The 24137-nt window shown below is 44.7% G+C and overlaps 1 protein-coding gene across 3 annotated transcripts; it reads left to right on the plus strand.

The window, feature by feature from the left end:
• Positions 1–108: 108 nt before the first annotated feature.
• On the plus strand, positions 109–23462 carry BNIP1 (BCL2 interacting protein 1). 3 transcript variants are annotated; one of them, XM_054488130.2, is made up of 6 exons: positions 109–484; positions 2734–2826; positions 10175–10266; positions 17831–17932; positions 19032–19150; positions 22824–23462. In XM_054488130.2, exons 1-6 carry the CDS (start codon positions 401–403, stop codon positions 23018–23020), a joined length of 687 nt encoding a protein of 228 aa, XP_054344105.1. In that variant the 5' UTR covers positions 109–400; the 3' UTR covers positions 23021–23462. The 3 variants fall into 3 exon arrangements, with proteins under 3 accessions (XP_054344105.1, XP_063521439.1, XP_054344106.1); XM_063665369.1 differs by lacking the exon at positions 22824–23462 and adding an exon at positions 19359–21383 and having other exon boundaries at positions 337–484; XM_054488131.2 differs by lacking the exon at positions 2734–2826 and having other exon boundaries at positions 371–484.
• The last annotated feature ends 675 nt before the right edge of the window (positions 23463–24137 follow it).

A 24137-nucleotide genomic window follows, 5' to 3' on the forward strand; every position in this document is an offset into this window, starting at 1 on the left:
AAAATATTAAAAATATAAGAAAGTTTGAAGAAACAAATTATTACTTGTACTTTCCAGAGACATCTCAATTGATGCTTTTCTTCCAGTCTTTTTTTTCTATGTAAAAAATATATAGTTATTAGAATGCCTGACAGAAGGAAGATGGAAAGAGACCACTGTGAAGTGTTCTTGATATTCCCTCTTCTCTTCCTCTCCATGTTATTAGGGCCATACCAAGAGGAGAGGCTGATTTCCCTACACGTGTCAGGGAAAGTCCCAACTCTGCGCAGGGACCCTCGCTTGCCATTTTCGCCGGTCTCTAGGGGGCGCTGCCCCGAGACTGGGCGGGGAAGAAAAGAAGGCGGTGCGAAAACGCGTTTGAACTTGGGTCCTGCCGCTGCCCGTAGCCGGCGTCCCCAACATGGCGGCTCCCCAAGATGTCCACGTCCGGATCTGTAACCAAGAGATTGTCAAATTTGACCTGGAGGTGAAGGCGCTTATTCAGGTACTGATCCCGGGACCCCTTCCGGGCTCCAGCAGCCCTAACCCAAGCTCTGCTGGTCTGTGAGCTTGGCAGTGTCATTCCCGAACTTTCCCCACTTGGTTTCCCGGACCACAGGCTCCGCCCCATGTTGGGCTACCCACCCTGGTCCCCATTTGGTTGTGTCCCCGTGACTGCTGGCCTTGATCCTTTTTCCGGGTGCCGCCGGATCTCCTATCTCCAGAGCACCCCACTGTTCTCCGCCCCTGACTCAGCTACTGCTTCGGGGCTCGGCTTTTCCCCTTCCACCTGCAGCCCTGGTCGTCGCCCCGCCCCTGACCACCTCACAACCTACCTGTCACCCTGCTTGGCCCCGCCCTCTGACGCTGCTTCCCCATCCTCTGGTAGCGTCCGGGAGGCAGCTAGCCCCGCCCCCTGCTGTCCAGCTCCCCTGGCATCCAAGGCCACCTGGCACGGGAGGCACCGGGTGAAAAGAATGTAACCTGGACCGTAGTTGTGATTTTATGCTTGAGGAAATCGAGTACGGCGCCAAGGCCTAGGTTAGAAGGCAGACCTGGGTCAGTGGCAAAACTGGGACCTGGACTGGGAAAGTCAACCTAGGAATAACACCTTAGAGTGTTACCCCGTTTGAACAGATAGGAAATGAAGTGTTTTGCCTTAAACCATTTAAGGATAGAGGTAAAATAAACGAGTTGACTTAGGCAAGAATTAGGAATGTAGACACGGTTCCATGAGTTTAGCAAAAAGAAACCAAGAGTTTTAAACCTTGTTTTTTTGTTTGTTTTTGTTTGTGTTTGTGTTTTTTTGAGACGGATTCTCGCTCTGTCGCCCAGGCTTGAGTGCAGTGGCGCGATCTCGGCTCACTGCAAGCTCCGCCTCCCAGGTTCACGCCATTCTCCTGCCTCAGCCTCCCGAGTAGCTGGGACTACAGGCACCCGCCACCACGCCCGGCTAATTTTTGTGTTTTGTTTAGTAGAGATGGGGTTTCACCGTGTTAGCCAGGATGGTCTCGATCTCCTGACCTCGTGATCCGCCTGCCTCGGCCTCCCAAAGTGCTGGGATTGCAGGCGTGAGCCACCGCGCCCGGCCTAAACCTTGGTTTTTAAAGCTAATCATTTTCAACAAAGTCACTAAACATTAGACGTAGACTCAGAGTTTGTAAGAAGATGTGGCAAAAAGTGCAGGAAAATAGGGCTCCCCAGATAAACCAGATGCAGAATAAACCAAACTAGATGCAGAATAAACAAATACGGTGCAAAGAAGTGTGATTAAATGAGTAAGCCAGAGAAAAAGTGAAATTTGATGCAGATATTTAAAACTTCTTGAACTTCACTTCTCTGAGGTATACATTACAAAACTTCTGGGCCAGTTATAGAAAAATAAACAGGTTTCATACAAATGAAATTACATTTTTACATAATCTAAATTGCTTAGGCATTCTTCTGTACTCTTTCTAACATTTGGGTTCTTGTCATTGCTGATGAGAAAGACTGATTATAGCTGGATGTATTGCATTCTTACCGTGTTCCAGCAGCTCTGCTAGGTGCTTTACATACATACATAATCTATGATGTTCTATGAGGTAAGTAGTGTTGTGATGAGGAAGCTGAGACACAGAGAATTTAAATAACTTTCCAGGTAACTTTACACAGCTCATAAGTTGCTACAGCCGGGATTCGAATCCACCTGGTCCGTCTCCAGAGCCTGCTGTGAAAGCTGGCACCAGTAATTCTGAATGTCCAGCAACAGATTCTAAATCTGCCCTTAAACATGTCTATATAAACACTCTAACTTATCAATAATGGTTTGTAAAATCACACTGGAGAAGTTAATCTCATCATATGATGCCAGATATTTAAACATCCTGATCTTCCAAGTTGGAAGGATCTAAGGTTCTAAAGTTATAGTATCACTTTTGCATGTCCATTCTTGTTGGGCATACAAACTGTTTTAAGCTTTTTCATACTGGCCAGGTAATGTTTTGTTAAAATTTAGGCACTAAACATTAGGTCAAAGCAGTTGTGTTTCTTTCTAGGTTTTTATATTAATTCAACATTAATCTAAAAAGGAATGAGAAGAATGTAAATGATAAGGTTTTTTCTTGTGTTGAAGAGGTAAACAGCAAAGATCAGGACGAATTATAGTCAGTACGTTAATATTAGTTGGTCTAAACCAGCTCTCTCACTGTATGGATGGTGTCATTTCATTTCATTGCCTTGAGAAAGGCCTTTCATCTGTTCAATGTCTCCTAGGATATCCGTGATTGTTCAGGACCCTTAAGTGCTCTTACTGAACTGAATACTAAAGTAAAAGAGAAATTTCAACAGTTGCGTCACAGAATACAGGTGGGTATTCTCAGAACTGAGATGCTGAGTATCTCAATTCAGTCAATGAAGGGGGCTCAGTCCTGGGTATATCCTCTGCTTGAGAGCCGTCTGGGTTCTTCAGACACCAGCTGAAGGGAGCAGTAAACACTTAGAAAGTGAGGGTGACTCTGTACTAACCTGCTCTCCAGGTAAAAACGAGAAACTTTTGGCTGGGCCTAGTGGCTCACGCCTGTAATCCCAGCATTTTGGGAGGCCGAAGTGGGCAGATCACGAGGTCAGGAGATCGAGATCATCCTGGCTAACACGGTGAAACCCTGTCTCTACTAAAAATACAAAAAATTAACCAGGCATGGTGGCGAGCGCCTGTAGTCCCAGCTACTTGGGAGGCTGAGGCAGGAGAATGGTGTGAACCCAGGTGGAGCTTGCAGTGAGCCGAGATGGTGCCACTGCACTCCAGCCTGGGCAACAGAGCGAGACTCCGTCTCAAAAAAAAAAAAAAAAAAAGAGAGAAACTTTTGCATGCAGAATCCTGCCAGCTGTGTCAACAAGTGGATGGCAGGAACACCATTATCCTTGGAATTTTTGAAATCCTGGGGACACTTCAAATACTTTCTCTTCTCTACCATTCTTTCTACCGTATTCATTCATTCACTACCTCAATCCATCACACTCCTAGGTTTTTTTTTTATGCTGTTACTTTGCTCAGCATCTTCCTTATTTCAGTAGTCACCAGTCACATCATATACACATTTAGTATGCCTGAATTCAACTATGGTATATGTGCTGTCTCAAAAAACACTAGAGGGTGACAAGTAGCAGTTTTGTTTGTTTGTTTTATTTATTTCACATTTTATTCTTATTACATTGGGCTGGGCAAAGGGTTGTGCACCACTGTATAGATCATGCTATTCTGTTGCTTTCATTTTTAAAAATGAAAATGAGGCCAGTAGTTTGAGAACAGCCTGGCCAACATGGCAAAACCCTGTCTCTGATAAATGCAAAAATTAGCTGGGCATGGTGGCACACGCCTGTAATCTCAGCTACTTAGGAGGCTGAGGCAGGAGAATCGCTTGAACCCAGGAGGCGCAGGTTGCAGTGAGCGGAGATCGTGCCACTGCACTCTAGCCTTGGTGACAGAGCAAGACTCTGTGTCAAAAAAAAACACACATTTTTTTTTAAATAGAGATGGAGTCTCCCTATGTTGCTTGGGCTGGTCTTAAACTCCTGGGCTCAAGCAATCCTCCTGCCTCAGCCTCTGAAAGTGCTGGGATTATAGGCATGAGCCCAGACTATTGTGTTGCTTTCAGACACAATTGGGATTCAGCTTCTAATTGTTTCCAAGTTCAGGATCTAGATCAGAATCAGACGACGAAGACCACTCATGGGTCTGGGGGCTGCTGAGAAAAAGCCAGGAAACAGGTATGGAGCTGACTATGGAGGGCTCATGTTTCAAGGCCCCCATCTGGGCACCCAAGGATCCTGCATGCAGCTCATGGGTAGAAGGGCCCACAGCAGCCCCTCAAAGTGAACAGGGATGGCACAGGCCCAGGGCTGGAACTGAGGAGTTGGAAGGATGACTGCGTCTGCACACTTAAAAAGATGTTGTCCATCTGTATCCTGGAATCCTGTGTAGGCCCTCTTCATGAGGACAGGAACAGGGTTGGCTCCTTGGCCTCTAGTTAGCCTCATGAGTAGTTCAGTAAAAGTCCTGCAAACTTGTCATTATCTGGAGACATTCCTGCCAGCTCCTCTTGATGCCCCTCTACTTGAAACACTAGGCAGTTGCTTTATATTGTTCATGATTCTTCTTCCTCAGTTATTCAAATCTGAGATAATTGCATTCTTTTAGGGAACTCTGGATATCCTGGTCACTCCAAGGGTTGATTACTGTTCTGATGGTTTTTCTAGTTTCTTGGTTTCTTCTTCCTTCTTTATTTCCTGAGATTTTCTAGTAATTTCAGTCTGATGTCTTACATTCTCCATTTTTATTCCTGAGTTTTCTCCTGAGATTCTTCTCACTGCAGCCACAGGACCTAATGTTGGGTTGGCAGAGAACTAGCACTTACTCTGCCCTAGTGGGACCTAGGAGAGTCAGGAGGTACCTGAGTGTGGAAACATGCCTGCTCCTCTAGACTTCTGGAGGTCTCTTAGAAGTAGTAGTTTGAATAGTGGAGATGTTTCCCCTGCTGTACCTTCAGTGAGGGTGAGGTGGGTGTTATGGATCTGCCCATCTATATTAGTCTGTTTTCATGCAGCTAATAAAGACATACCTGAGACCAGGAAGAAAAATAAGTTTAATGGACTTCTGACATGGCTGGGGAGGCCTCACGATCATGGCAGAAGGCAAAGAGGAGCAAGTCACGTCTTATGTGGATGGCGGCAGGCAAAGAGAGAGGTTGTGCAGGGAAACTCCTGTTTTTAAAACCATCAGATCTCGTGAGACTCATTCACTATCATGAGAAAAGTGCAGGAAAGACCGCCTCTATAATTCAATCACCTCCCACCAGGTACCTCCCATGACATATGGGAATTGTGAGAGTTACAATTCAAGATGAGATTTGGGTGGGGACACAGCCAAACCATATCACCATCCCTGGATGGGTCTTGTGGCACCTGGTCTTGTGGTATTGGGGTTTTGTATTAGGCCTTTCTTGCATTGCTGTAAAGAAATACCTGAGGCTGGGTAATTTATTTAAAAAAATGGGTTTAATTGGCTTATGGTTCTGCGGGCTGTATGGGAAGCATAGCAGTATCTGCTTCTGGGGAGGCTTCAGGAAGCTTCCAGTCATGGCAGAAGGCAAAGGGAGCAGGCATGTCACATGACAAAAGCAGGAGCAAGAGAGAGATTGAGTGAGAGCTCACTTACCACTAAGGGGATGACTTATGCCATTCATGAGGGATCCACCCCCATGATCCAAACACCTCCCACCAGGCCCCACCTCCAACACTGGGGGTCACCATTCAACATGAGATTTGGGCAGGGACAAATATTCACACTATATCAGATCTAAAGACTTGTGCTTTTTTGGCCAGCACAGTGGCTCATGCCTGTAATCCCAGCACTTTGGGAGGCCAAGGCGAGTGGATCACCTGAGGCCAGGAGTTCAAGACCAGCCTAGTCAATATGGTGAACCTCCATCTCTACTAAAAATACAAAAATTAGCTGGTCATGGTGACCCGTGCCTGTAATCCCAGATGTTTGGGTGGCTGAGGCATGAGAATTGCTTGAACCTGGGAGTTGGAGATTGCACTGAGCCAAGATCGTGCCACTGCACTCCAGCCTGGGTGACAGAGCAAGACCCTGTCTCAAAAAAAAAAAAAGACTTGTGCTTTTCATATAACATGGCCCCCAAAGCCCACCAGCAACTCTATTGTTGCTTAACAGAGGAAGACAGTCTGTTCTAAAGCTGGTAGAAAAGCTGGCCAGTTGGACCCCTGAGAAACAGTATGTCTGTGTCCTGTGTTTGCCTACCTCAGAGATTTTCAAGGGCAATTTTGAAAATGTACAATTTTTGCTATTGGAGTTAATTATATGATTTTCAGCAGCGTTACCATACCTAGCTGATCTCTTCCTGCCTTCATCTCCAGTACTGATTTAATCATCTTAATTTTTTATTTTTGAAAAGATGTTCCTTTTACATGTTTTATGTATGTGTCTGTGTCTGTATCAACATTCAGTGAAAAGTCTCAGTTATGCCCCAGTTTTGTTTTTTGTTCCACTCTTCCAAACAAGTAACCACTTTTGTTACTGATAGGTCATTCCAGAGCTTCTCTATTCAAATATTTAAAAAGACAAATTTCTTTTTTTTTTTTAATTTCTTCCTTGTTTCTCATCTAAAAAGTAGCATACTAACACACAGCTTTTAAAAACTGTATACTTTTTTTTTTTTTTTTTTTTAAAGACGGAGTCTGGCTCTGTTTCCCAGGCTGGAGTGCAGGTGTGATCTCTGCTCACTGCAACCTCCACCTCCTGGGTTCAAGCGATTCTCCTGCCTCAGCCTCCCAAGTAGCTGGGATTACAGGTGTGTGCCACCACACGCAGCTAATTTTTCGTATTTTTAGTACAGATGGAGTTTCACCGTGTTAGCCAGGCTGGTCTCGATCTCCTGACTTTGTGATCCACCTGCCTCAGCCTCCCAAAGTGCTGGGATTACAGGCGTGAGCCACCGTGCCCGGTCAAAACTTATACTGTTAAGTATAATTTTATTATACGTATATTGGAAAATTTTCCATTTCAGTAATTAGAGACTGTCCTCATTTTTCTTTTTCTTTTTTTGAGACAGGGTCTTGGGTTGTCACCCGGGCCAGAGTGCAGTGGCACAATCTCAGCTCACCACAGCCTTGATTTCCCAGGCTCAAGCAATTTTCCTCCTGCCTCAGTCCCCCAAATAGTTGGGACTACAGGCATGCGCCATCACACCCAGCAAATTTTTGTAGTTTTTATAGAGACAGGGTTTTGCCATGTTGCTCAGGCTGGACTTGAACTCCTGGACTCAAGCACTTGCCTGCCTCAGCCTCCCAAAGTGTTGGGATTACAGGCGGGAGCCACCACACCTGGTCTCTCATTCTTTTCTAAATAGCTGTCATTTTTTTTTTTTTTTAGTCAGTTCTCTATCAAAGGGCATTTATTTGGACTGTTTCCACATTTTTTTTTAAGCTAACTTATTCCCTGACAGACTTTTCTTCAACTCAGCATGACTTCAACTCTCCAACTACACCTGTTACCTTCAGTATGAGTATTTGTATGTTCTTTTTAAATATCTGGGTGCTCACCCAGTGTTTATTTCCTTCACTCATTAAAATGACCTCACCAATACGTGTACGTTTACATATTTATTATGGCACCTAGGAAGGACCTAATAAGCACATGGCTAGTAAATGAATAACCCCATCCCAGTTTTAATCTGCGTTTCTTAAGTATTTACATACTCTTTTTATATCTGGAAATAAATACAAGATTCCTGTTTGTTTGCCATTTTTAGCTTTTATTTGAATGTCTTTTTTGTGTATTTCCAACAAGATCATGTGATACTAGAGAAATGGCCTCATATCCTCAAAACTGGGTGTTCTGCACATGGTAAATCTCGGGCATTGACTATGTATAAATATCTGTGTGTTTGTCTTTGTACATATAGCACTCAAACTGGAATTTGAGCACTACTCTACCCCGCCATTCCTTTCTCCAGAACTATCACTGGTTCTCTTTGACAGAACTTCCAGGCAATCTTTCATGAGTAAATTGTACATTTCTCCCCCTTTTTAGTCCCTCCCTTTTTCCCATGCATTCATTCTTCCATTCAGTGACTTGGTGCCCAGTATGTGCCGGGCACAAGGAATATATGTAGTGAATAATGCAAGATACAGCTCTACTTATTCACAGAATTTACATTCTTTTTTTTTTTTTTTGAGACGGAGTCTCACTCTGTCGCCCAGGCTGGAGTGCAGTGGCACGATCTCTGCTCACTGCAATCTCCACCTCCCAGGTTCACGCCATTCTCCTGCCTCAGCCTCCCGAGTAGCTAGAATTACAGGCGCCTGCCACCACGCCTGGCTAATTTTTTGTATTTTTGGTAGAGACAGGGTTTCACCGTGTTAGCCAGGATGGTTTTGATCTCCTGACCTCGTGATCCGCCCTCCCTGGCCTCCCAAAGTGCTGGAATTATAGGCATGAACCACCACGCCCGGCCCATAGAATTTACATTCTAATAGGGAATACAGATTTTAAACAAATAATTATGAAAATAAGTGATGACATTTGCAAAACTTTTCCAATTCACAGTTGATTATTTCTTTTATTCTCTACCTCAGCAATATTTGGGGGCATAAATTGAAAGTCATTTCTGTGCTATTGAAATGGTAGATACACAAACTTGTTCCAAACCAGCATGTGCAAATTGATACATAAATCAGTAAATTAGTATATAAATGAAAAAATACACTGATGTTTCAGATGAATAGCATGATTGAAGCTAGAACCTGTTTTAATTTGTAAATCAAAAAATGTGACTGGTATAATGCTATCTTTAATTATAGTCCCTCTTGATGGTTCTTTTATCTGAAGTTCCTGGGGTTTAATACTTCTGGGTATGTCTGCTGACCCTCACTTATGGTGAGTTATTTCCTTGGTGTTTGGTTATTTTGGACTTGTGAGCACTCATCTTCAGCAGACCTTATCTGAGGGACTTTGTGCAGCTGGGTCGAGGCCAAGTCTCTACAGAGGTTTTTGCATTAGCTTCCCGCCCGGTCTCCTGGGATGATCACAAGTCTGACAACATTTTTTTTTTTTTTTTTGAGACAGAGTCTCTCTCTGTTGCCCAGGCTGGAGTGCAGTGGCGCAGTCTTGGCTCGCTGCAAGCTCTGCCTCCCAGGTTCATGCCATTCTCCTGCCTCAGCCTCCCAAGTAGCTGGGACTACAGGTGCCTGCCACCACGCCCGGCTAATTTTTTGTATTTTCAGTTGAGACGGGGTTTCACCGTGTTAGCCAGGATGGTCTCGATCTCCTGACCTCGTGATCTGCCCGCCTCGGCCTCCCAAAGTGCTGGGATTACAGGCGTGAGCCACCGCACCCAGCCAAAAACACTTTTTATGTTAATTTCTCTTCATAGAGTTTCACGAACCACTCAGGGAAGATAAATTGAACCCTAGATCAGTGGAAGGAGCAGCTCCCTGGTTGGTTATAAATTCACAGGGGAGTTTTTTTTAACCCCTCTATTTGGAACTCATAGCAAAAAAAGGCAGGCATTTGTGTTTTCACTCTGTGCTGGTAGATGGACATTTTTTTAGACCATTTTCCTGTGTCTATAACCTTTTGTGGGTTTTAGATTTGTGGTGATCTCAGTTCAACTTCCCAACCTCAGCCTCAGATGGCCCAAGGCTTCATTTTTCTGTCCCTACATGAGCTCTCAAACCTTCAAGTGCTCAAACTGCCTATTACTCATCTTTAATGAAATAGGCACAGAAATTGTGAGTATCTGGAAATGAACAGCAGTTTGATATTTTAATGATATCTAAGTGGGGGATCAGTGTGCTCGTATTTTGTCATTGTTTTTCTTTTCATTTCGGGCCTGCCCTAGGTGACAGGAGCAGCACCTCTGATGCCAGGACAGCCGTGCATCACTCCCAGGCTGACTGTTCCACCTCTTGTTCCCTTCTCACTTTTGGGCCGTAGGGGTTTTCCTTACTTTCTTGCGGACTTAGCTATAGATTTAAAAGGATGTGTGTTATATGTTACCTAGCATTCCTAGGTGTTCTGTTTTAAAAGGGTGCTTCAAGTGCTATTGTATGCTCTTGGCAGAAATAGAAATGCTCTTCTGCTTTCATGTTGACTTTTGAAATCATTTTAACATGGAGTTATTTTTCCTCAAAGGACCTGGAGCAGTTGGCTAAAGAGCAAGACAAAGAATCAGAGAAACAACTTCTACTCCAGGAAGTGGAGAATCACAAAAAGCAGATGCTCAGGTAGGCAGGGCCTGCCCCCGCCAGCGGCTTCTGCTGGCTCACTTGTTGCCTGTGAGCCTTGCACGTGTGTTTGCCTGATGGATCTGGTTTAATGCTGACTTAATGGTGTCTTTTTTTTTTTTTTTTGAGAGATGGTGTCTCCCTCTATTGCCCAGGCTGGTGCAGTGGCCTGATCTTGGCTAACTGTGACCTCTGCCTCCCGAGTTCAAGCAATTCTTCTGCCTCAGCCTCCTGAGTAGCTGGGATTACAGGCGCCCACCATCACGCCTGGCTAATTTTTGTATTTTTAGTAGAGACAGAGTTTCGCTATGTTGGCCAGGCTGGTCTCTAACACTGGCCTCATGTGATTCACCCACCTTGGCCTCCCAAAGTGCCGGGATTACAGGTGTGAGCAACCACGCCCAGCCAATTGCATCAGTTACACACTGGTGGAATGTTCTTTCCCAGTCAATAATAGTCAAGTGGGGGCGAGTGGGGAAGGGATAAATAGGGCCTATCTGAGCAGGTGGAGCTGAGCATAGTTTACAAAAGCATATTTAACATTATACTGTATTGTATATTTTTAATCAAAAAATATGATTGCTTTTGTAATACAGGGTCATTTTTTATGTAAGGATAATTGGTACCAGAAAAAATCTACAGAAAGAAAACCTGCTGAAGGTGGACCAAAATTTAGAAGGTTTTGAGTGGGATGCTGTCTAAAATAAAATAAAATAAAATAAAATGCAACAAAAACCGTAAATTAAACAAAATTGAGGTCAAAAAATAAAACCAAAATCGAGGTTGTAATTGCAGGTGTGTGCTAATCCTTGATTATATAATTACAGTTATGTGCCATTTCTTGTTATTGAATTGGGAGAGGTTTAACTTTTCCAATGAAATTGTCAGACAACATGAAACAGTATCTCTCCCTTCACAGTTGACTTTTCTACCAATCGTAAAGAGGGTTTTTCCAAACATATTTGAGGTATTCAGATCATTCTCTCTCTTTTTTAAAAACACATTTTTGGCCTGGTGCAGTGACTCACGCCTGGAATCCCAGCACTTTGGGAGGCCGAGGTGGGCAGATCATGAGGTCGGGAGTTCGAGACCAGCTTGACCAACATGGTGAAACCCCTCTCTACTAAAAATACAAAAATTAGCCGGGTGTGGTGGCACACACCTGTAATCCCAGCTACTCGGAAGGCTGAGGCAGGAGAATTGCTTGAGCCCGGGAGGCAGAGGTTGCAGTGAGCTGAGATTGCTGCGCTCCAGCCTGGGTGACAGAGTGAGATTCCGTCTTAAAAACAAAAAAAAATTATTTTTATTTTTAAAAAATTAAAAAATTTTGGAAATGAGGTCCTTCTCTGTTGCCCAGTCTGGAGTACAGTCATAGCTTACTGCAGCCTCAGGAACTCTTGGGCTCAAGCGATCCTCTCACCTCAGCTTCCCAAGTAATTGGGACTACAGCACACTCCACCGTGCCTGGCTAGATCATTCTTTTTTGAAACCTCTGCTAAGTTGTCATTCCCATGGGTTTTCTCTTTGTCTCTTGTTCACTGGTCTGCCTCTGCCAGATCTGTATTTGTGGCTTTGCTTCTGATTTGAGCAATTTGCCAGCATCATCTTCCCTGCAAGCAGCTGTGTATGTAACAGTCAGCTGTCAGGAAGACATCGACTGGCAAAAACACAGGCACGGGGAGGCCAGTGTAAGCAGGGAGAGCTGTATGAGTGGTGGGCAGTGATCCAGGGCTTGGCTGTTTCACGATTACTTTATGTTATGATGGCTTTTGCTTTCCTGAGCCACCAAGCCTACTCAGATTATAAACACTGAGTACAGAGGAGCCCTTGTATAAAGTATGGTAAGTTATGCCAGATGCACTCAGCTTAGCATGGTTTTAAAGCTGGGAATGGCCATCCACAATGTAGCATTACAGGCTAGAGCAGAGAAAGCTGTCAATTTATACTTTGGGGCTATGTGCAGTAGCTCACACCTATAATCCCAGCACTTTGGGGGCCGAGGCAGGAGGACTGCTTGAGCCCAGGAGTTTAAGACCATCCTGGGCAACAAAGCAAAACCTCATCTATTTAAAAAAAAAAAAAAATTAGCTGGGGGCATGCTGATGTGTGCCTGTGGTCTCAACTACTTGGGAGGCCAAGGCAGGAGGGCAGTGGGCTTGGGAGGTCAAGGCTGCAGTGAGCCGTGATCATGTGACTGCACTCTAGCCTAGGAGACAGAACGAGACCCTGTCTCTTTTCTTTTATTATTATTATTATTATACTTTAGGTTTTAGGGTACATGTGCGCAATGTGCAGGTTAGTTACATATGTATACATGTGCCATGCTGGTGCGCTGCACCCACTAACTCGTCATCTAGCATTAGGTATATCTCCCAATGCTATCCCTCCCCTCTCCCCCTACTCCACAACAGTCCCACAACAGTCCCCGGTGTGTGATGTTCCCCTTCCTGTGTCCATGTGTTCTCATTGTTCAATTCCCACCTATGAGTGAGACTATGCGGTGTTTGGTTTTTTGTTCTTGCGATAGTTTACTGAGAATGATGATTTCCAATTTCATCCATGTCCCTACAAAGGACACGAACTCATCATTTTTTATGGCTGCATAGTATTCCATGGTGTATATGTGCCACATTTTCTTAATCCAGTCTATCATTGTTGGACATTTGGGTTGGTTCCAAGTCTTTGCTATTGTGAATAGTGCCGCAATAAACATACGTGTGCATGTGTCTTTATAGCAGCATGATTTATAATCCTTTGGGCATATACCCAGTAATGGGATGGCTGGGTCAAATGGAATTTCTAGTTCTAGATCCCTGAGGAATCGCCACACTGACTTCCACAATGGTTGAACTAGTTTACAGTCCCACCAACAGTGTAAAAGTGTTCCTATTTCTCCACATCCTCTCCAGCACCTGTTGTTTCCTGACTTTTTAATGATTGCCATTCTAACTGGTGTGAGATGGTATCTCATTGTGGTTTTGATTTGCATTTCTCTGATGGCCAGTGATGGTGAGCATTTTTTCATGTGTTTTTTGGCTGCATAGATGTCTTCTTTTGAGAAGTGTCTGTTCATGTCCTTCGCCCACTTTTTGATGGGGTTGTTTGTTTTTTTCTTGTAAATTTGTTTGAGTTCATTGTAGATTCTGGATATTAGCCCTTTGTCAGATGAGTAGGTTGCAAAAATTTTCTCCCATTTTGTAGGTTGCCTGTTCACTCTGATGGTAGTTTCTTTTGCTGTGCAGAAGCTCTTTAGTTTAATGAGATCCCATTTGTCAATTTTGGCTTTTGTTGCCATTGCTTTTGGTGTTTTAGACATGAAGTCCTTGCCCATGCCTATGTCCTGAATGGTAATGCCTAGGTTTTCTTCTAGGGTTTTTATGGTTTTAGGTCTAACATTTAAGTCTTTAATCCATCTTGAATTGATTTTTGTATAAGGTGTAAGGAAGGGATCCAGTTTCAGCTTTCTACATATGGCTAGCCAGTTTTCCCAGCACCATTTATTAAATAGGGAATCCTTTCCCCATTGCTTGTTTTTCTCAGGTTTGTCAAAGATCAGATAGTTGTAGATATGTGGCATTACTTCTGAGGGCTCTGTTCTGTTCCATTGATCTATATCTCTGTTTTGGTACCAGTACCATGCTGTTTTGGTTACTGTAGCCTTGTAGTATAGTTTGAAGTCAGGTAGTGTGATGCCTCCAGCTTTGTTCTTTTGGCTTAGGATTGACTTGGCAATGCGGGCTCTTTTTTGGTTCCATATGAACTTTGAAGTAGTTTTTTCCAATTCTGTGAAGAAAGTCATTGGTAGCTTGACGGGGATGGCATTGAATCTGTAAATTACCTTGGGCAGTATGGCCATTTTCATGATATTGATTCTTCCTACCCATGAGCATGGAGTGTTCTTCCATTTGTTTGTATCCTCTTTTATTTCCTTGAGCAGTGGTTTGTAGTTCTCCTTGAAGAGGTCCTTCACGTCCCTTGTAAGTTGGATTCCTAGGTATTTTATTCTCTTTGAAGCAATTGTGAATGGGAGTTCACTCATGATTTGGCTCTCTGTCTGTTGTTGGTGTATAAGAATGCTTGTGATTTTTGTACATTGATTTTGTATCCTGAGACTTTGCTGAAGTTGCTTATCAGCTTAAGGAGATTTTGGGCTGAGACGATGGGGTTTTCTAGATATACAATCATGTCATCTGCAAACAGAGACAATTTGACTTCCTCTTTTCCTAACTGAATACCCTTTATTTCCTTCTCCTGCCTGATTGCCCTGGCCAGAACTTCCAACACTATGTTGAATAGGAGTGGTGAGAGAGGGCATCCCTGTCTTGTGCCAGTTTTCAAAGGGAATGCTTCCAGTTTTTGCGCATTCAGTATGATATTGGCTGTGGGTTTGTCATAGATAGCTCTTATTATTTTGAGATACGTCCCATCAATACCTAATTTATTGAGAGTTTTTAGCATGAAGCGTTGTTGAATTTTGTCAAAGGCCTTTTCTGCATCTATTGAGATAATCGTGTGGTTTTTGTCTTTGGTTCTGTTTATATGCTGGATTACATTTATTGATTTGCGTATATTGAACCAGCCTTGCATCCCAGGGATGAAGCCCACTTGATCATGGTGGATAAGCTTTTTGATGTGCTGCTGGATTCTGTTTGCCAGTATTTTATTGAGGATTTTTGCATCAACGTTCATCAAGGATATTGGTCTAAAATTCTCTTTTTTGGTTGTGTCTCTGCCAGGCTTTGGTATCAGGATGATGCTGGCCTCATAAAATGAGTTAGGGAGGATTCCCTCTTTTTCTATTGATTGGAATAGTCAATCCAATCAGAAGGAATGGTACCAGTTCCTCCTTGTACCTCTGGTAGAATTCGGCTGTGAATCTATCTGGTCCTGGACTTTTTTTGGTTGGTAAGCTATTGATTATTGCCACAATTTCAGCTCCTGTTATTGGTCTATTCAGAGACTCAACTTCTTCCTGGTTTAGTCTTGGGAGAGTGTATGTGTCCAGGAATTTATCCATTTCTTCTAGATTTTCTAGTTTATTTGCGTAGAGGTGTTTGTAGTATTCCCTGATGGTAGTTTGTATTTCTGTGGGATCGGTGGTGATATCCCCTTTATCATTTTTTATTGCATCTATTTGATTCTTCTCTTTTTTTTTCTTTATTAATCTTGCTAGCGGTCTATAGAAATAAAGATGTTCTTTGAAACCAGCGAGAACCAAGACACAACATAACAGAATCTCTGGGATGCATTCAAAGCAGTGTGTAGACGGAAATTTATAGCATTAAATGCCCACAAGAGAAAGCAGGAAAGATCCAAAATTGACACCCTAACATCACAATTAAAAGAACTAGAAAAGCAAGAGCAAACACATTCAAAAGCTAGCAGAAGGCAAGAAATAATTAAAATCAGAGCAGAACTGAAGGAAATAGAGACACAAAAAACCCTTCAAAAAATTAATGAATCCAGGAGCTGGTTTTTTTTTTTTTTTTTTTTTTTGAGACGGAGTCTCACTCTGTCGCCCAGGCTGGAGTGCAGTGGCACAATCTCGGCTCACTGCAAGCTCCACCTCCCGGGTTCATGCCATTCTCCTGCCTCAGCCTCCTCGAGTAGCTGGGACTACAGGCGCCCGCCACCACGCCTGGCTCATTTTTTATATTTTTAGTAGAGATGGGGTTTCTCTGTGTTAGCTAGGATGGTCTCGATCTCCTGACCCTCATGATCCACCAGTCTCGGCCTCCCAAAGTGCTGGGATTACAGGCGTGAGGCACCATGCCCAGCCGACCCTGTCTCTGAAAAAAAAAAAAAAAAAAAAAAACCAGCTTTGGCAGTTGAAACAGTAGTTGTGCTTGCTTGGGTCATCATGCTTGTCACACCATACAGTGAGTATCTGTTTGCTTGTCTTTTTCTCAAATGAATGTGAGGTGGTTGAGGAGAAGTACTGCCCCTCATTCGTCTCTGGATCCCAGGGCCCTGCAGAACCCCCTTGCAAACTCTTTCAAAATGTAATGGATTCTTTAAAGTGGCAGGTGTGAAATGGCAGAGCAGGTGCTCATTAAGACCTTCAGCATAAAGGTGCTATTAGAAAACCACCCTGTCAGTTCATGTACTCTTTTGATTTTTGAGTATTTCCAGAGATTAGCACAATTGGTTTGAGCTGGCTACATAAGAGTTCTGAAGTATGAGTTTGATTCTTAGAGAGACTCAGTTAGCTTTTTTATAGTCTATCAACAACTGTCAACATTTCTTTTTTTTTGAGACGGAGTCTTACTCTCATTACCCAGGCTGGAGTGCAGTGGCGTGATCTTGGCTCACTGCAACCTCTGCCTCCTAGATTCAAGTGATTCTCCTGCCTCAGACTCCCGAGTAGCTGGGATTACAGGCACTCGCCATCATGTCCAGCTAATTTTTGTATTTTTAGTAGAGACAGGGTTTTAACATGTTGGCCAGGCTGGTCTTGAACTCCTGACCTCAAGTGACCCACCCGCCTCGGCCTCTCAAAGTGTTGGGATTACAGGTGTGAGCCACCGCGCCCAGTCACCTGTCACATTTCTAACTCTAGGAAGCTGTTCACCAACTTTCCGTTATCACCCACAAGTTAGCACAGGTGAAGACTGTAGATCAGCCGTGTCAGTCAGGGCTCTGCTAATCTATCATGTTTGTGTCATTCATGATTGGTCTGTAGTATGGAAAGAACAACAAACCTTGAAGAAATATTTTGAAAGATTGGCTTTTTGTGTGTGTGGTTTTTTTTTTTTTTCTTTTTTCTTGAGACAAGGTCTTACTCTGTCACCCAGGCTGGACTATAGTGGTACCATCACGGCTCACTGCAACCTCCACTTCCCAGGCTCAGGTGATCTTCGCTCCTCCGTCTCCTGGGTAGCTGGAACCACAGGCATGCGCCACCACCACGCCTGGCTAATTTTTTGTATTTTTAGTAGAGACGGGGTTTCTCCATGTCGCCTAGGCTGGTTTTGAACTCCTGGGCTCAAGCGATCCACCCACCTCAGCCTCCCAAAGTGCTATGATTACAGGTGTGAACCACTGTGCCTGGCCACGATTTTTCATTTCCTACAAAGTATATTAACTCAGCAGCTGAAGGGCCAGAAATGGTTGTTCAAGATACTGGAGATGAGTAAGTCACGGTTTTCCGGGGATGGTACCAACTAATACACAGGCCATAGCAGTACAGTCTTAGAGGCAACTGGACCGAAGAGGGGCCTTGTGTGCCCAGCTGGGAAGTTTGGATGCCTCCCTGAAGTCCAGCCATTGTGGAGCTGTGCACAGAGGAGTGCCATGTTCACAGCCCCTTGGGCTGACAGGGGCAGAGGGACAGCTACAGAACCTCCCTGTGGTGGCCTCCAGGGTCCGGTCAAGGGGTATCAGGACCTGAGCAAGAACAGTTGCTGGGGGACGAGGAGGAGGAAGTGGCAGGAGGTGGGATGGGCTCTGAAGGCCGTGCCTGGTGGCCTTCCCCCGTGTGCCTTTGTTGGTGGGAAGTGCTGTGAATTGAACTGACTTATGGCCTGGTGGAGTGGACGCACTCACATGAACCTTCCAATTCCAGCAATCAGGCCTCATGGAGGAAAGCTAATCTCACCTGCAAAATTGCAATCGACAATCTAGAGAAAGCAGAACTTCTTCAGGGAGGAGATCTCTTAAGGCAAAGGTACCTATTCTTTTATTTTTCTGGGCTCCGATAATAATAGATAACAATTGGCAAGGTGTACAACCCACTGTAGGAAACCCCCTCTTGTTTTCAGCCTGGTGTTTAATTTGATTATATAAGTAATTTTTTTTAAGTTTGAAAGAAGTGCATACTTATTTGTAGTAAATTGGTAAAATAAAGTATGAATTACAAAATTAAAATATCGAATCTTTTTTTTTTTTTTCTGAGATGAAGTCTCATTCTTGTCGCCCAGGCTGGAGTGCAGTGGTGCCCTCTTGGCTCACCGCAACCTCCGCCTCCTGGGTTCAAGCGATTCTCCTGCCTCAGCCTCCAAAGTAGCTGGGATTACAGTTGCGCGCCACTGCACCCAGCTAATTTTTTGTGTTTTTAGTAGAGACGGGGGTTTCACCATGTTGGCCAGGCTGGTGTTGAACTCCTGACTTCAGGTGATCTGCCCACCCCAGCCTCCCAAAGTGCTAGGATTGTAGGCGTGAGCCACCGTGCCCGGCCGAAAATATCGAATCTTATTACTCATGAACATTTTGGTGTATTCTCTCCCTCATTTTTACTTCTACATTTCTTACAAAGTCAAAATTGTACCATACATAAAATTTCATATTCAGCTGTTTCAGCACAAAAGTTGCTCATTTAAAAAAAAAAGTTTTTAAGCCTAATTCTAACAGTACATAGTATGTAGATTGTATGTTAATACAATCTCCTGTGTGTGTTTGCATTTCTGGTGTTTCAGTAGTGTAAGTAATACACCAGGGCATGTCTTAGAACATAAGGGTTTATCCGCATTTTGGATATTTGTTTTGGAGGGATTTCCAGGGATGAGATGATTGAGTCAAAGGAATGAACATTACCAAGGCTTCTAAATTGGCGAATTGCTTTACAGAAGGCAGCACTGGTTTATGTTCTTACTAGCAGTCCACAGGGGTGTGGGTCTCAGCACACCCTTTCCAGCATTGAATGTGATCATTTAAAATATGTATACTAATTGGATAGGTAAAACATGAGATCTCATTTGGATATGGGGCCTTCTTGCAGGGAGGCTTTTGTTGACATTCCTCCCCTTTCTCTTCCTCTGAACTTTTAGGAAAACCACCAAAGAGAGCCTGGCCGAGACATCCAGTACCATCACTGAGAGCCTCATGGGGATCAGCAGGATGATGGCCCAGCAGGTCCAGCAGAGCGAGGAGGCCATGCAGTCTCTAGGTAAAGCCGGGCCTGGAGTAGGAAGCTTCTCCCAGAGACACTGCTCTAGGGCCCTTGCCCCGGCACCTCCACTCTGGGCTCCTCCACTACAGCCCACACGATGTTCACTGACTTGGGTGGCTTCTCCCTCATGAGATGACTTGACACCGTGGTCTTATCCAGAGTGGGATGTGTTGCTCATATTCCTCTGTTTTTTTTTTTTTTTGAGATGGAGTTTCGCTCTTGTTGCCCAGGTTGGAGTGCAATGGCGTGATCTCAGCTCACCGCAACCTCTGCCTCCTGGTTTCAAGCAATTATCCTGCCTTAGCCCCCCAAGTAGCTGGGATTACAGGCATGCACCACCACACCCGGCTAATTTTGTATTTTTAGTAGAGATGGGGTTTCTCCATGTTGGTCAAGCTAGTCTTGAACTCCCAACCTCAGGTGATCCGCCTGCCTCAGCCTCCCAAAGTGCTGGGATTATAGGCTTGAGACACCACGCCCGGCCCGTATTTCTGTTTACTAGAAGACCCCACACCCCATCAATGTTTCCTCAGGGGGAGCATTCCCAGGTGTTCATGTGAAAAGCAGAGGTCCCCAGCCCCTCTCCTAGAGAGGGTGTTGGCAGGGCTGGGTGAGGGGCCTGGAGTCTGATTTTCACTGAGGGCTCTGGGGACCCATATGGCCAGGCAAGTTTGGGAATCATTGCTCCAAGAGATGTTTGGCGAATCGGCTGCTGGTAGGACTGCTAGGACCTCAGTTTACAATTATACTCCCCAATGTTATTTTTCCTATGAGTTCCTTTTAAAAGATGTGAATCAGAGGCTACAGGAGAGACTGCTTGAGACCATCTGGTTTCCTCCAATAGTTTTCCCAGTGTCTCCTCTGTGATGGAGAAGAGCATCAGCCCTCTCCGGGATCCTTCAGTATAAGACAACAGAAAAAGGGCGTTTACTCCTTGAAACGCTTTTGGAAAATTGGACACATGGACAAAAGTAGAAAGCATGGTATCCTGAATCCCCTGAGCCCTGAGCCCATTACCCCAGCCAGTCTCATTTCAATTCTACCCTCAGCCCATCCCCCATCTGGATTATTTTGAAGCAAATCCCAGACATCGTCCATAAATAGTACATCTCTCTAAAAGATAAGGGACTCTTTGGGGAAAAAGCAGAAGCAACCTCATAACTACAATACCATGATCACCCCTAGAAATTATAATTTTGGACCACTTTTTTTTCAGTGCACCAAATAGGCAGAAGCAAAAGGAAAGCAAGCAGGTGACCCCAAGGTCACTCCTTGAGTTTGCAGCTTACCTGAACATTTGGGCTCAGAACCAGCCAGGGGCTTCCTCTCGGTGTATGCTGTGGGAGAAGCCTTGGAGAGAGAGGGAGCAAGGAGACAACTTGGCCTCTGAGTCCAGGACTTTTATGCTCTGGTGTGGCGACAGGATACCCTCCGCTAACAGTGCGAAGGAGACACAGATGCTGGTGGCTTCTGGGGTGTTGAGAGGATCCCAGTGTTCTTGGGGCCCATTTTGTAGAAGCGATAGGTATTGAAGAAAAGAGAATACAGTTCTTAACCCATTCCTTATGCCTCACAAATTCGGCTTGATTTAAAAGCCTCTAGGACCATAATTTTAAAACAAAAGCTTATTAGGAATATGGTGTCTGGAATTTGCTCCACAATTGCAGGAGTAGTGGGAGTTGCGGGGGAGGGGAGCAGGATTTCAGAGCTTGGTGGTTCTTGGTTATGGGTGGCGGGCACATGGCATTTCACGATATTGTGCTGTCCACTGTGTGATGGTTCAAAATTCTCCGTAATAATAAAGTTTAAAAAGAAAGGCCTATTAGGTTTTTACTTAGCAAGATCTCAGGGTTTTGAAATCGCAGCAGGCAGGTGTGGAGAAAGTGGGCGGAGAGGGATTCCTGTTCTGTGTTTGTTTTTCTCCTTTTATCTGTCATTTTCAAAATGCTCCTGTGTTTCCTCTGATAATTTATCTTATTTACTTATTAGCTTTTAATTTTGTAAAAGGGTAACACATACAACATAGAGAAGGATAAGAAAACTCTAGCCCAGGACTGCCAGTAGAAACATAACAGGAGCCACGTATATAACTTTAAATTTTCCAGTAGGCACATTTTAAAAAGTAAAAAGAAACATAACAAATTAATTTTAATAAGATGTTTATTTAACCCATTATGTAAAATACTTTAATTTCAATGTACAACTAATATTAAAAATTATTGAGATATTTTACATTCCTTTTTCTCAGATTAAGTCTTTGAAACATTGTGTGGATTTTGGCCAGGTGAGGCTCACGCCAGTAATCCCAGCACTTTGGGAGGCCAAGGCGGGCAGATCACTTGAGGTCAGGAGTTTGAGACCAGCCTGACCAACATGGTGAAACCCTGTCCCTACTAAAAATACAAAAAGAAAATTAGCCGGGCGTGGTGGCGCATGCCTGTAATCCCAGCTACTGAGGAGGCTGAGGCAGGAGAATCAGTTGAACCCAGGAGGTGGAGGTTGCGATGAGCCAAGATCACGCCACTGAACTCCAGCCTGGGTGACAGAGTGAGACTGCACCTCAAAAAAAAAAAAAAAAAAAGAAAAGAAACGTTGTGTGGGTTTGACACTCACGGACATCTCCTGACATCTCCATTTGCATTAGCCACGTTTTTATATGCACAGCAGCCTCGCATGTCTAGGGGCTGCCATATTGGTCAGCACAGCTCTGGAGAGTACAAAAGGGACACAAAAAAGATCACTCTCTGTTCTGACCTCCAGCTGACCCCTACCTGCCAGCCCTCTGGTCCACTTCCCAGAGGCAACCACTGTAACCAGCGTCTTAAAAAATATCTTGTGATCCTCCAAGCTTTTGTAACTTAAGCAAATGAAATACCATTTATCTCCCTGTTTCTTACCTAAATGGAAACATTTCACAGGCGTTCCTTTACACTTTCCCTTTTCACTTAATGTGTTCTATTCAGTGGCTGTTCTGATGATGCCATGCTATGTTTTGTGGGAGAACCGCACCAGGTACACCTTCTACCCTCAGCATCAGGCCCAGATACCCATATTCAGAAATACATCTGACTCTGGGGACAGTGATTCCTTAAGGGATGTGCGCCTCTTCTTAGGTGTCACCTCCTTAAAGCTACAGCCAGTATCCCTGGCCTGAGGGACTGGTATGTGTGAGGGCTTATGGCAGAGCCCGGCGCACCCTTGCCCTTTTGAGATCCTGCAAAGAGCTGGTCTGGCCAGCAGATGTCCTGGAGGCCGCACCTCATAGGTGGAAGGTTCTGGTGTGTTCGGCTGCTGCCCCAACACAGACCTCACAGTGCCTGCCCACGATCCCTGGGTTGGTTTTGTGGCTGGTGGTTTCCCTGAGCAGCGTCCATCTGCTTCAGAGAGCTGAGGAGGTGGCTGGGTGAGCAAGCCTCTTCTGCCCTTCTCCCTGGTGACGTTCATGTTCAAGGACTCCCAAACAAACTCCCCCTCACTCTCTGGAGCTGATGGGACCTGGGGAGGAGCCTTTCCTTGTCAGCTCCTTGGCTGGTCTCCACATGCTTTGATTCCAGCTCAGAGGAACTCACTTGAGAATGCTGGTTTTTATCAGCACCCCAGCCAGCAGAGTGAGGTCTTTGGATCTTGAGCTGCAGTCTCTGAGTTGGGCCTCCTTCCTCTTTTGTTTCAGTCACTTCTTCACGAACGATCCTGGATGCAAATGAAGAATTTAAGTCCATGTCGGGGACCATCCAGCTGGGCCGGAAGCTTATCACAAAATACAATCGCCGGGAGCTGACGGACAAGCTTCTCATCTTCCTTGCACTAGCCCTGTTTCTTGCTACGGTCCTCTATATTGTGAAAAAGCGGCTCTTTCCGTTTTTGTGAGATCCCAAAGGTGCCAGTTCTGGCCCTTTCAGCTCCTGTTTCAGGATCTGTCCTGGTTCCTGAGCTCTAGGCTGCTAAGCTGAGCCACACACCCCTCCGTTTGCGCCAGTGGCCTGCAGATTGGATGGAACACAGTGCCCCACTTTTCTGCAAGTAGCTGGCTTGTAAAGGGTGAACAGAGCCCTGGGAGGCAGGCCTGTCATTGGGATGCCGCCCTGGGGGCATATGAACCGCCTCCTTCCCCCATTGTGCACTATGGGAGGCTGCTGCGTGGAGCACTTAAAGTCCAGCCTCCAGGACCTAATGCCCCTGCTGTCTCCCGCTCCCATCGTGCCCTTAAATACCAGATCTGGTGGAGGGAAGAGAGAAGAGGTAGGAAGAAAGGTGATGAAAACTCCTGGTTATTCCTTGAATAAACTTGATTTTATTTAATAGAATAAAATGTATTTGATTTTGTAAGATAGCTCTCTGGGAATGTGTGTTCCTCTTTTCTTTTTTCTTTTTTTTTGAGATGGAGACTTGCTCTGTCATCCAGGCAGGAGTGCAATGGCACAATCCTGGCTCACCGCAGCCTCTGCCTCCTGAGTTCAAAAGATTCTCTTGCCTCAGCCTCCCAGGTAGCTAGGATTACAGGCACGCACCACCACACCCGGCTAATTTTTGCATTTTTTTTAGTAGGGACGGGGTTTCTCCATCTTGGCCAGGCTGCTCTTGAGCACCTGACCTCAGGTGATCCACCCGTCTTGGCCTCCCAAAGTGCTGGGATTACAGGTGTGAGCCACCACGCCTGGCCCTCTTTTCTTGATGTCCAGATTTTTAGGACATGAACTTAGATTATTTATTTATTAATTCATTCAACAAAGAATTATTATTATTTTCTTTCTGTCCCCACCCAACAACAAGGAACTATTAAACAGCTGCCATACACAAGGTGTTATAGACACTGCTGAACATGACAAATACGTTGGTAAACCAGACATGGTTCCTCCCTCAAGGAGGAACAGAAGGAGACACGGAAATAAAATCTCACAGACTGTCAGGAAGGAGGGTCCAACAGCCCCTGTTCAACCAGGTGTGGTGGCTGATACCTCTAATCCCAGCGTTTTTGGAGGCTGAG

This window comes from Pongo pygmaeus, chromosome 4 (assembly GCF_028885625.2).
Source record: "Pongo pygmaeus isolate AG05252 chromosome 4, NHGRI_mPonPyg2-v2.0_pri, whole genome shotgun sequence".
NCBI lineage: Eukaryota > Metazoa > Chordata > Mammalia > Primates > Hominidae > Pongo > Pongo pygmaeus.

What these genes read in the sequence shown, in the direction of transcription:
- BNIP1 (XM_054488130.2), top strand. Translation starts at nt 401, where the DNA reads ATGGCGGCTCCCCAAGATGTCCACGTCCGGATCTGTAACCAAGAGATT. An exon ending in AGGTGAAGGCGCTTATTCAG is followed by an intron (nt 485 to 2,733) that starts GTACTGATCCCG and finishes AATGTCTCCTAG; the next exon opens with GATATCCGTGATTGTTCAGG. An exon ending in CACAAAAAGCAGATGCTCAG is followed by an intron (nt 10,267 to 17,830) that starts GTAGGCAGGGCC and finishes TTCCAATTCCAG; the next exon opens with CAATCAGGCCTCATGGAGGA.